This window comes from Lepidochelys kempii, chromosome 6, assembly GCF_965140285.1.
Source record: "Lepidochelys kempii isolate rLepKem1 chromosome 6, rLepKem1.hap1, whole genome shotgun sequence".
Taxonomy (NCBI): Eukaryota; Metazoa; Chordata; order Testudines; family Cheloniidae; genus Lepidochelys; species Lepidochelys kempii.
In genome coordinates, this window is record NC_136385.1 from 65,584,077 (window position 1) to 65,598,011 (window position 13,935).

Consider the following 13,935-nt stretch of genomic DNA (forward strand, 5'->3'; position numbering starts at 1 on the left):
TATAAATAGCAGCCAAAAGACAGAACACACTCTGATTGGTAACTCTTTTTAAGGTGACAATTGTAGGTATCAGCAAGAACAAAGCTATACAAGTATGGATTAAATTAGTGTGCTCTGAAATAAAGGCAAAAGTTGGTTATTCCTCCCTTCCCTGCCACCCTCCGCCCCCGAACTCTCCATTCTGCAGTAAGTTACATATTACTAAGGCTAAGCAATGGGGCAGAACAGTGTCTTAAGATTAGGAGTACTTGTGGCACCTTAGAGACTAACCAATTTATTTGAGCATGAGCTTTCGTGAGCTACAGCTCACTTCATCAGATGTTTACCGTGGAAACTGCAGCAGACTTTATATACACACAGAAATCATGAAACAATACCTCCTCCCACCCCACTGTCCTGCTGGTAAGAGCTTATCTAAAGTGATCAACAGGTGGGCCATTTCCTCAAATAAATTGGTTAGTCTCTAAGGTGCCACAAGTACTCCTTTTCTTTTTGCGAATACAGACTAACACGGCTGTTCCTCTGAAACCTGTCTTAAGATTGGAGTTCTTAGTTATTCTGCAAGTCGGTGACAGAAGCAGCAGGCTCTGAGGGGAAAAAAATCACTACTGACTACTTAGAGACCAACACAGAGACCTGTCAGGATGGAAATAAAGGTCTAAATGTGGTAACAGAAAAGTATAAACTGGTCAGCAAGAGAGTGCTGTTATGGCCAGAAAAAAGTTGGTATCATTTTATGCATGTACTATCTTACATATATTTATTCAAGATCATTTCTACTACCTTTAATGACAATAATTTTGGCTACTTTCTAGTCATGCTAGCCCAGCACAGCCCATCCAGCTATTCGGGAGAGCACATTTCACTCTATTCTGGCTCATCTAGGAGTTTGGTAACTAAGGGCTTATTTATATGGGGCAATTTTCTGGCATAACTATACTGCTATAACTCCCCATGTGGACACTTATTCTGGAATAGAGAGCTGTGTCATGACATAAATTAAACTGGAAAAAGGCACTCATTCTACAATAAAACTGTCCATACTGAGAGTTATAGCAGCAGAGTTATGCCAGTAAATTTCCCTAAGTAGACAAGCCCTGAGTTGCAACCATGGAAGCTTTATTACCACAGATAGGGGTGAGCCAGAAACAAAGAGCCCAGATTATTTATCTTTTTACAAGCAAAAAAAGATATTTTATAGTATTGACAAAGGAAAAAAACTGAGCTGGGAACCTGACTGTATCAGTGAAACCGGGACACAGAATTCTACAATTAAACTGTTAGTAATTATTTAGGGCTTGTCTAAACAAAAATAGTGCACTGCAACCTGGAATGTAAACATAGTACACAGCAGGCCAGTGGGAGCTGCGATCGGCTGAACCTGCGGATGCAGCAGGTAAACAAACCGGTCTGGCCCGCCAGGGGCTTTCCCTGAACAAGCGGCGGAGCGGCTTTGAGAACCACTGTCTTAACATGTTTAAATGAGTTTTCTATAAAAGCCAGTCCTAATCTAACTCCATTAGATGAAGATTGTTACTTATCCACTGGTAGGGCAGACCAAATACAAGTGTGCTGTTGTCAGAATAAAATTGTAAATCTGGGGCTATGGGCAGTGTAAATCACTGTAAATTCATTGTCTTGGAATTCTCTCTTTTCATTTATCTGCACATGCCAATTTTCTTTACTCTCCCTGTAATGACATTTGCGTATTTCCAATTACAAAACAAGAAAAAACAAAAAGGGAAATTTTGTACTTGAACTGCTCAAAAGAATTCTCAGAGTATGATAATTAAGAGAAAATTAAATTTAGTTCTAAAGTTAAATTTGTAAAAGGGGAGAAAAAGCAACTCCACAGAAAAAGCCTAAGTGCACATACCACACTCAGATGTTGCACATTAGGGATGTCCCTCACTTAAAAAGGAAGTATATCTCCCCTCATACTGTAATCTTATGATCTCATTTTTAAATTGTAAATTTTTGCCGGAAATGCAGAATAATGAAGTTGAATGAGACAATGGAAGTCTGGTATCCATAGGACTTTTTGAATATCTAAAACCCTTGGGTAACAGAGTCGCTGCTGGGTCAGTTCACCCAAGGCACAGACTTTGAAGACTGATGGCTTTTTCTCCTGTTACTCAAAAACAGCTAGCTTCCACTAAGGTTGCACACTCTACTAGTATTTCAGTGCATCAGTGCAGGGTGTAAAGTTAAGACGCAGTGATAATAGCCTGGTGAGCCTTGCAGCTTTCCAAAACTCCTGGGGAGATGAAGCTCCATTATGAATAAAAGGAGTTTTCGTATAAAATCAAGGTTCTAATATATACACTGAAAAAATTAACCCTCCATTATTGCAAAACTTCATGCCCCCAATTTTTTTTTTATTGTGCCTCTCATTCAGGTCCTTTTTCACCACCCCACAGTTGGACCACAGCTAGTTGAATGGCATGCCAGCACCTACGAAAAGAAGATTAGACAACATAAAACTCTATGAGAATAAAGATAGCCAGCTCTTACCTCTGTGGTTTGCGAATATCCCAGAGTCCCACACCCTCTTTAGAGTTGGCAGTAGCCAGTAGTCTGGGTTCTACTGGATTAAACATCACACTATGAAAGGCTGATGGGTAGTTTGCCAAGCAGAAGGGCTCTGTTGAAAAAAAAAAAAAAAATGAAGATTTCAGACATAAGAACAAACAGTGCATGCAATTGTTCTGATGCAATGATTTTGCAACTCACTATGCCATTTCCATATAGTGATCTGAAAATACAGATTTTCCTGCAGATTCTTAAGTTAAACACATTCCAAATAATGTAACTGATGTTTTGAAATCTACCCACATATATCATCTTTGCCCAGTGTGGAAAAATCCCATATATGGGACTTTAAGAAAATTCTCCACATAGAAGCTTAACAGAAGAGTTTAAGGCCATGACATTATACAGATCCAAAATGTCAATCTCATTAAGAGGGAAGGCAAAAGCTGATCAGAGGAATGAATTCCTTAGTCAGTAGGTTCTTAAATCAGAGGTTCTCAAAGTTTCATAGTGCAAACCACATATTTACTGAAGGAATACATTTAATGGAGCCCTCCCCATTCATACAAGGCAGCAGCAGTACTTGCTTACATGGAAAAGTAACATTACTTAATGAAACTTAGCAGCTAAAAACAAGGGGGAAGAGTCAGAACCATGTGAGAAGCCATCTCTCCACAGATCACTAGCTCGTATTCTGCAGATCACAAATGCTCTAAAGATCAGTGTCAGAGAATCACTGGCTTTGGTCACTTATTTTTAATTCTAAGTATTATTCAATAGTTTTGTGATTCACAGAGATGTGCTGAAGTTCAGAGGAAACATACCTGGTACACATAACATCACATGTAGGTAAATTACTTGGTTAAGTAGGTTTAAGCTTCCAATAGCATAATTTGCATCAGCTTTTTATTCAGTGGACATGAAAAAATTAGTGTTAGTTACACCAATTTTATGTTCTGTGGTGACCGCAATCAGCCCTGGCTGAATATGGGCACAACTCTTGTTAGAAATCAGCACTAAAGAGTCTCAGCAACTCTGGAAGTCAGGTCACTTGTATTGGGTTTTTAACATTAAGCACTCAAGTTTGAAAGTGTTAGCAAAAGTTCGTACTGCCCAGCGGAAGTAGTGTCACTAGGACTCCATGGTAATACAAGAGGACTCTACTTACATTTATTTTTGTAATCACTACCTTCAAGTCTTATATACAGAACAACAAAATAAAACCAAATAAAAATACATAACTTTTTAAAGAGAAAGACATGCAACTAACGAGACATGTGCCAGCCATCATCTCCATTCTTCTACTTCTATATTATATGCTTTTCTGCCACTTTTTTTGACTCAACTCTACAGAGTAAGGACCTTTTCCTTAAGTGTCCGTATAGTGCCTGCTACAAATGTGGCACCTATCCAGTTTGAGACCTCTAAGCAGTGAAGCATTTAAAAGAAACACGAGGATCTGCTAACCAGTTTAAAGAGGAGCTACTCTACCATTAGAAATCACTGGAAATGGAAGTTGTTTTAAACTGACTGACCCACATTTGCAAGCATCCAACATTTTTGAGATCTATAAATATATCAGGGCAATTTTCGAGAGAGAGGGTGTGGTTTTTCTTTTTAAAAAGAAGTTTCAAGATCTATTGATTAGAGAGATCGCCTGGACATCATAACGTCTCAAACCTAGTGATCAGTTTATCCCTGTGATTTCCTCCCAAATGATCCCATTTTTCAGTCTACCCTATAGATACCGAGGACTGGTTTTTGGTGCTCGTGAAATTGACTTCCTTTTTGGGAATACTTTTAACCAATTTGCAGCCTGAGAGGGGTCAAAGGTTGCCATTGATGGCACATGTCAAATGCCTGCAGCTGAGCCAAGTACCTCCATGGAACAGCTAGTGTGACCTCTAGCTATGAAGGAGAAAAGGCGAATAGAAGGAAAATTCACCAAGCACAGGATAGATAAAGGGACCCAGTGTTTTAATAGAGACTGCCTTTGTAGCTTTGGTCAAGTCTCGGCCTCCAGCTGATCTCAATTTTACAGACAGGGAAATGTTTCTATTTTATAGTGCTGTTCTGGTGATTAAAGTTTATGAAAAGCTATTACAAGTGCTTAAAATTTATTGGAAGGCACACACAACCCTCCAGTGACTGCAGGCCTAACAGCTCCTAAAGCGGAGGTCTAGAGAGTTGTCCCTTAAAAATGCACTGACAGGTAGGCATGGGCCCCAACATGAGCAGCAGGTCTGCATTTCTCCCTCCCATTTTTAGTGTTAAAATTTGGAGTGCCCAAGGCTGTCCTATGAGTAGTGGTATGATCAGAATTATGTTGACAGAGAAAAGAGAGGCAAAGAAAAGAGGGGCAAACATTTGTTTGGCAAGCCCACCCAAAAGCACTAAGGCTGGCTGTAGTCAACAGGCAGTTTCAAAAGCAGAGTAATGGTAAAGCTGATCCTTTCAGTTTACATCATCAAATTGGGTTCCTGCTGGGACATAAATGCTATATCATTAAAATGGCAGCCCTCATTGAGAAACAGACCCCATTCAGTGAATGGAGATACTGGAACAGTTACAGATTGCCAAATGAAGGGTTTTTTTATTTAGTAAATATTCACTTGGCTGAGTTACTGTAACTAAATCGCTGGAGTTTCACCTGCATTAAAGACATACTACAGTACTGTACTTCGAAAGGTAACTTTTCTCCTAACTTACAAAAGTCTGACAACTTGTTTAATTAAAAACAGATTTCACATCCAAAATTAGTCAATTTAATGAATAAGGGATTTAATTTGGTTATTGCTTTATTTCACACTTGCAGCTCTCACACATACCAATACAAAAAGGTTTGTTTCTTACAAGACAAGTTCAATACCATCCCTTCCAAAACTTGAGAAAACAAGTTTTTAAAGGGAACGGCTATGCAAGAGATTGAGGGCTTGGGGAAACTGAATTCCACTCTACCACTGTTAGTTAAAATAGAATATTTAATAGCAGCTTCTATATGAGATTTGATATTTTAAAGGAGTTTGCCAGGATTTTGACCCTGAATACATTTACTAGTAGGCATAGTGCTCACTACCACAAATAGTCCCATTGAAGTCCTTGAAGTTATTTATCGTGATGAGCACTACGTCTTGTAGCAAAATGATTGAAGGCTTGGGACTTAAATGCTCAACAGGAGCCTCCATACATGTTTGTTTCTATTTAATCACTAGAAAACATGCAGATTTTATAGTGAAACCCAATAACCCTTGGACAAAAAGCCATCCTTATCAACCAACCTCTTAAGAGGCTGCCCCAGAACAATCTCAAATGTATTGAGTGCAATCCTGCTCCTCGTTGGTTATAAGGCCATTTCTTAAATGAGCCCTGGTCTACACTAGGAGTTTAGGTCGAATTTAGCAGTATTAAATCGATGTAAACCTGCACCCGTCCACACGATGAAGCCCTTTTTTCCCCAACTTAAAGGGCTCTTAAAATCGATTTCCTCAGTCCACCTCTGACAAGTGGATTAGCGCTTAAACCGGCCTTGCCGGGTCGAATTTGGGGTACTGTGGACGCAATTAGACAGTATTGGCCTCCAGGAGCTATCCCAGAGTGCTCTATTGTGACCGCTCTGGACAGCACTCTCAACTCAGATGCACTGGTCAGGTAGACAGGAAAAGGCCCTCAAACTTTTGAATTTGAATTTCCTGTTTGCATGGTCACCTGCAGCTTGCCACGCTGGCCAGAGCTCATTAGCAGAGGTGACCATGATGGAGTCCCAGAATCGCAAAAGAGCTCCAGCATGGACCGAGCGGAGGCAAGCCTACCAGAAAACCAGAGAGGCAAACGGCCGGTCCGGGTCAGAGCCCCAAACATGTCGCTTCTATGATGAGCTGCATGCCTTTTTAGGGGGTTCAGCCACCACTACCCCAGCCGTGTTGTTTGACTCCTTCAATGGAGATGGAGGCAACACAGAAGCAGGTTTTGGGGACGAGGAAGATGATTATGATGAAGCTATAAATAGCTCACAGCAAGCAAGCGAAGAAACCAGTTTTCCCGACAGCCAGGAACTGTTTCTCACCCTGGACCTGGAGGCAGTCCCCCCCGAACCCACCAGGCGGAGAAGGGACCTCTGGTGAGTGTACCTTTTAAAATACTATACATGGTTTAAAAGCAAGCATGTTTAATGATTAATTTGCCCTGGCATTTGTGGCTCTCCTGGATGTACTCCCAAAGCCTTTGCAAAAGGTTTCTGGGGAGGGCAGCCTTATTCCACCCACCATGGTAGGACACTTTACTACTCCAGGCCAGTAGCACGTACTCAGGAATCATTGTAGAACAAAGCATTGCAGTGTATGTTTGCTGGCATTCAAACAACATCCGTTCTTTATCTCTCTGTGTTATCCTCAGGAGAGTGATATCATTCATAGTCAGCTGGTTGAAATAGGGTGCTTTTCTTAAGGGAACATTCAGAGGTGCCAATTTCTGCTGGGTTGTTTGCCTGTGGCTGAACAGAAATGTTCCCCGCTGTTAGCCATGGGGAGGGGTGTGTGTGAGGGGCTAGCCATGTGGTGGGGGGAGGCAAAATGCGACCTTGGAACGAAAGCACATGTACTGTGTATGTTAACGTTAACAGCAAGGTTTACCGTAAAAGAGTGTAGCCATTGTTCTAGAAAATGTGTCTTTTTAAATATCACTGCCTCTTTTTTTCCCTCAACCAGCTGCATGTGTTTCAATGATCACAGGATCTTCTCCTTTCCAGAGGCTAGTGAAGATTAGAAGGCAAAAAAAAAAAAACAACGCACTTGTGATGAAATGTTCTCTGAGCTCATGCTGTCCTCCCACACTGACATAGCACAGACGAATGCGTAGAGGCAGACAATGTCAGAGAGCAGGAAAGCACAATAAGACCGGGAGGAGAGGTGGCGGGCTGAAGAGAGTAAGTGGCGGGCTTAAGAGAGGGCTGAAGCTGAAAGGTGGCGGCAGTGTGATGAGAGGAGGCAGGATTCAATGCTGAGGCTGCTGGAGGATCAAACCAATATGCTCCAGCATATGGCTGAGCTACAGGAAAGGCAGCAGGAGCACAGACCGCCGCTACAGCCCATGTGTAACCAACCGCCCTCCTCCCCAAGTTCCATAGCCTCCTCACCCAGATGCCCAAGAATGTGGTGGGGGGGGGCCTCTGGCCACCCGACCCCAGAAGATTGCCCAAGCAAGAGAAGGCTGGCATTCAATAAGTTTTAAAGTGCTGTGTGGCCTTGTCCTTCCCTCCTCCACCACCCCTCCTGGGCTAGCTTGGCAGTTAGCCCCTATTTGTGTGATGAGTAAATAAAGAATGCATGAATGTGAAGCAACAATAACTTTATTGCCTCTGCAAGCAGTGATCGAAGGGGGGAGGGTAGGGGAGGGTGCTTAGCTTACAGGAAAGCAGACTGAACCGGGGGGGTGGGGGGGTGTTCCATCAAGGAGAAACAAACAGAACTGTCACACTGTAGCCTGGCCACTCATGAAACTGGTTTTCAAAGCTTCTCTGATGCGCACCACGCCCTCCTGTGCTCTTCTAACCGCCCTGGTGTCTGGCTGTGCGAAACCAGCAGCCAGGCGATTTGCCTCAACCTCTCACCGCCCCATAAACATCTCCCCCTTACTCTCACAGATATTGTGGAGCACACAGCAAGCAGTAATAACAGTGGGACTATTGGTTTCGCTGAGGTCTAACCGAGTCGGTATAAAAGCCAGCGTGCTTTTAAACGTCCAAATGCACATTCTACCACCATTCTGCACTTGCTCAGCCTATAGTTGAACAGCTCCTGACTACTGTCCAGGCTGCTTGTGTATGGCTTTATGAGCCATGGCATTAAGGGGTAGGCTGGGTCCCCAAGGATACATATAGGCATTTCAACGTCCCCAATGGTTATTTTCTGGTCTGGGAATAAAGTCCCTTCTTGCAGCTTTTGAAACAGACCAGAGTTCCTGAAGATGTGAGTGTCATGTACCTTTCCCGGCCATCCCACGTTGATGTTGGTGAGACGTCCCTTGTGATCCACCAGTGCTTGCAGCACTATTGAAAAGTACCCCTTGCGGTTTATGTACTCGCCGGCTTGGTGCTCCGGTGCCAAGATAGGGATATGGGTTCCGTCTATGCCTCCACCACAGTTAGGGAATCCCATTGCAGCAAAGCCATCCACTATGACAAGCACATTTCCCAGGATCACTACCCTTGATTGCGTTGGCTACTTGCATCACAGTAGCCCCCACAGTAGGTTTGCCCACTCCAAATTGATTCCCGACTGACCGGTAGCTGTCTGGTGTTGCAAGCTTCCACAGGGCTATTGCCACTCGCTTCTCAACTGTGAGGGCTGCTCTCATCTTGGTATTCATGCGCCTCAGGGCAGGGGAAAGCAAGTCACAAAGTTCCCTGAAAGTGCCCTTACGCATGTGAAAGTTTCGCAAGCACTGGGAATCGTCCCAGACCTGCAACACTATGCGGTCCCACCAGTCTGTGCTTGTTTCCCGAGCCCAGAATCGGGGTTCCACTGCATGAACCTGCCCCATTAGCACCATGATGCCCACATTGCCAGGGCCCATGCTTTGAGAGAAGTCTGTGTCCATGTCCTCATCACTCACGTCACCGCGCTGACATCGCCTACTCGCCCGGTATTGCTTTGCCAGGTTCTGGTGCCGCATATACTGCTGGATAATGCACGTGGTGTTTAATGTGCTCCTAACTGCCAAAGTGATCTGAGCGGGCTCCATGGTTGCCGTGGTATGGCGTCTGCACAGAAAAAAGGCACGGAACGACTGTCTGCCATTGCCCTGACGGAGGGAGGGGCAACTGACGACATGGCTTACAGGGTTGGCTTACAGGGAATTAAAATCAACAAAGAGGGTGGCTTTGTGAGAAACTGAATTGCCCCCTCAAGGATAGAACTCAAAACTGGGTTTAGCAGGCCGTTGATTTCACAGAGGAAGGAGGGAGGGAGGAGAAAATGAATACAAAACAAATCTGGTCTATTTCTTGTTTTGAGCAACTTCATCTATCTTTATACATCTTGCTGGCAGCAGACTGTGCAGTATGACGACTAGCCATCATCATCTCCTGGGTGCTTGGCAGAAGACGGTGCAGTATGACGATTAGCCATCATTTTCTGCTGGCTGGAGGTTAAAAGACAGCGCACTGCCAGTAGGACTGAATCGCCACGAGACAAAACAAGTGAAATGACCTGGCTGAGTCACTCCCATGTTTGTCCAGGCGCCCGGTTAAAAGAGCACCCAGGACTACGCCGATGACGGCTACCAGTCGTACTGCACTGTCTGCTGCCAAAAGGCAATTAACTGCTGCTGTGTAGCAATGCAGTACCACATCTGCCAGCACCCAGGAGACATACGGTGACAGTTAGCTGAGCGGGCTCCATGCTTGCTGTGGTATGGCGCCTGCACAGGTAACTCAAGAAAAAAGGTGCAAAACAATTGTCTGCCCTTGCTTTCACGGAGGGAGGGGAGAGAGGGAACGGGGGCCTGACGATATGTACCCAGAACCACCCGCGACAATGTTTTAACCCCATCAGGCACTGGGATTTCTATGCAGAATTCAAATGGGCAGCAGAGACTGCGGGAACTGTGGGATAGCCACCCACAGTGCAACGCTCCGGAAGTCGACGGTTGCCTCGGTACTGTGGACACACTCCGCCGACTACATGCACTTAGAGCACTTGTGTGGGGACACACGCAACTGACTGTATAAAACCGCTTTCTACAAAACCGACTTCTAGAAATTTGACCTAATTTCGTAGTGTAGACATACCCTGAGTGTCAGTAACAGGTACAGCTGAAGCAGTGACAAATCTGGAATTGCAAGTACAAATGATTTCAGAAGCCTTAGTTAAACCTGAGATTAGCCACATGATGCTAAATACAGTTTCGTCCTTTGCACACTTGCACTTAAACTGTGCTCAGCTCTACCTGTTGCTAACACCCGTTGTCAGCAACAGGTAGTTTTCCCAAGGCTTTACAATCTAACTGCTCAGAAAGAGACATTAAAGGAGGGTGGGTTTTGTTGTTGCTTTTTGTTTGGTTGGTTTAAGGAAAAAAAACCTATTCAGAGACCTACCTGTTTAGTTAGGTGTTCACTCAATATGGTGTATTTTAATAAACCTAAATTGTGTACTTACACTATCAAGTAGTTTAGGTCAAAAACTGAGGATTTAAAAAAAAATTAAAAAAAAGTTTTGCATAGGGCTGTCAATTAATCGCAGTTACCTCATGCGATTAACTAAAAAAAATTAAATCGGGATTAAAAATATTAATCACAGTTTTAATCACATTGTTAAATAATACAATACCAATTGAAATTTATTAAATATTTTTGGATGTTTTTCTACATTTTCAAATATATTGATTTCTATTACAACACAATACAAAGTAGAAAAGTGGTCACTTTATATTATTTTTTATTACAAATATTTTCATTGTAAAAACAAAATAGTATTTTTCAATTCACCTCATACAAATACTGTAGTGCAATCTCTTTATTGTGAAAGTGTAACTTACAAATGTAGATTTTTTTTTTGTTACATAACTGCACTCAAAAACAACAAAGTCCACTCAGTCCTACTTCTTGTTCAGCCAATCGCTGAGACAAAAAAGTTTGTTTACATTTACGGAAGATATTGTTGGCTGCTTCCTTTGTATTTATGTTCCAGATATGCTAAACATTCGTATGCCCCTTTATTCTTCGGACACCATTCCAGAGGACATACTTCCATGCTGATAATGCTCATTAAAAAAAAATAATGTGCTAATTAAATTTGTGACTGAGGGGAGAATTCTATGTCTCCTGTTCGGTTTTACCCACATTCTGCCATATATTTTGTGTTATAGCAGTCTCGGATGATGACCCAGCACATGTTCGTTTTAAGAAAACTTTTACTGCAGATTTGACAAAAACGCAAAGAAGGTAGCAATGTGAGATTTTTAAAAACAGCTACAGCACTCAACCCGGGGTTTAAGAATCTGAAGTGCTGTCCAAAATCTGAGAGGGACAAGGTGTGGAGCATGCTTTCAGAAGTCTTAAAAGAGCAACACTTAAATGTGGAAACTACAGAACCCAAAAACACCAAAAACGGAAAAGAAAGGAAAAAAACAAAAAACTAAAACCTCATTTACTTTCTGTTGGTGGCATCTGACTCAGATGATGAAAATGAACATGTGTCAGTCCACTTTTCTTTGGATAGTTATCAAGCAAACCCATTAACAGCATGGAGGCATGAAGGGACATGTGAATCTTTAGAGCCTCTGGCACGTAAATATCTTGCGATGCTGGCTTCAACAGTGTCATACGAACCTGTTCTCACTTTCAGGTGACCTTGTAAACAAGAAGCAGGCAGCATTATCTCCTGCAAATTGTACCCAAACTTGTTTGTCTGAGCGATTGGCTGAAGTAGGACTGTGTGGGCTTGTAGGCTCTAAAGCACTGTTTTATGTTTCCAAAAAGAAAAGGAGTACTTGTGGCACCTTAGAGACTAACCAATTTATTTGAGCATGAGCTCACGAAAGCTCATGCTCAAATAAATTGGTTAGTCTCTAAGGTGCCACAAGTACTCCTTTTCTTTTTGCGAATACAGACTAACACGGCTGTTACTCTGAAACCTGTTTTATGTTGAATGCAGTTATATTTTTGTACATAATTCTACATTTGTAAATTCAACTTCCATGATAAAGAGACTCTACTACAGTACTTGTATTAGGTGAATTGGAAAAAATACTATTTCTTTTGTTTTTTACAATGCAAATATTTGTAATAAAAATATAAAGTGAGCACTGTATATTTTGTATTCCGTGTTGTAATTGAAAACATCCAAAAAAAATGGTATTCTGTTACTATTTAACAGCATGATTAATCGAGATTAAATTTTTTTAATTGCTTGACAACCCTCGTTTTGCAAAACCCAAAATGCAGTAGAAATATTTTAATCAAACTTCACTTTTTCCCTTCCCTTGGACAACATACAAAGGCAGCTTGAAAACTGAACCAAGCCTGGAATGAAATGTTAGATTTCACCACTAACCAAGCTGTATAGATAGAGCACTCAGCATACACGTCACAGACTATTTTATATTTGTGTTTGAATAGAGACTGACAAGTTTCCAAGAAGGATGCTGGCCAGTTCCAGGTTCTCTTTCTGTACTACAGAATGTACCACCACTGGACATCATAGCTACCTGAGAATTTTTGTTGTAACACACAAACAGTGGGGTTCAGAAAAGTTGTGGGTTTATTTTAATTAGAGCATGGTTTATTTTTATTGTAAAGAAAGAAAGAAGAAGGAAGAAGAAAGAAAGAAACCCTGTTAAAAAAACTACTACATTAAGGCACTTCGTTTCCATATACCGAAAAGAACAAATTTCTCCAGTCAATTAAAAAATGTCTTTGCCTTCTGTCACATTAATTTCATAGATCACGAAAAAACCTGAACACAAAGTAAACTCTCGTCCTCATCACACTGAATAAAGTGTAAATACAGAAGCTGTAAATACAGAAGCAGAGAATTTTACATGAGCCAAATTAATGATTCAGTAACCTCAAAGGTAAACTTTTAGTTCACGTTGCATACAGAAACTGGACTTATTATAAGTACTTCTAATGGGCTTTCATGTCTAGTTCAAGGACTCAGTTCATTCTAGGGCCTGAAAATGCAGGCCAGAGGGGTAGTGCCTGCAACCCTGCTAGTCACAGACAGCTGCACTAACCCCAGAAGTGGGCGGCACTGACATGTTAATGGGCAGGGTCAGGACTCCTAGCAGATGAGCTAATTCAGTGAGGAACCAAACTACGGTAGTTCCAAACAGCAGCTTTATGTCAAATAAAATGTTATATTAGAGGGCAATAAGATGAAACTGATGTAAAGTCAAGGAGGAGAGAGAAAGGAAATAATTACTGCAGTGACATGCACAATGTTCTGAATGAAATTTCCAGACAGAAACTATTTTAAAATGGAGTTAAGGGGGAGAATACATACCAGTCATTTACAGTGATATACTACAGGATATTGTAATTATCTCCAAAATGATCTTTATAATCCCAGGAAATTCAGATTTAAGATGAAATTAAAAAAAATATGGAAATGCACAGTTAGGGCACCTAAATAACCTTAACTCTGCTCTAGAATGACACCATACAATAACCATATGATTACGGCATTTTAATTTCAGACTAGAGCAAATTGATTTTTAGAAGACACTTCTTTTTCTCAAAAAGAAAAGGAGTACTTGTGGCACCTTAGAGACTAACCAATTTATTTCAGCATAAGCTTTCGTGAGCTATAGCTCACTTCATCGGATGCATACTGTGGAAACTGCAGAAGACATTATATACACAGAGACCATGAAACAATACCTCCTCCCACCCCACTCTCCTGCTGG

General features: G+C 41.8%; 1 protein-coding gene across 1 annotated transcript in view; it reads right to left on the bottom strand.

Moving 5' to 3' along the window:
- The window catches only part of DCAF5 (DDB1 and CUL4 associated factor 5), a 111,635-nt gene that overhangs the window by 67,782 nt on the left and 29,918 nt on the right, over positions 1-13,935 (bottom strand). The window contains exon 5 of the mRNA XM_073348451.2: positions 2,515-2,644. Within this exon, the coding sequence (XP_073204552.2) occupies positions 2,515-2,644 (130 nt within the window). The remainder of the gene's footprint in view (positions 1-2,514; positions 2,645-13,935) is intronic.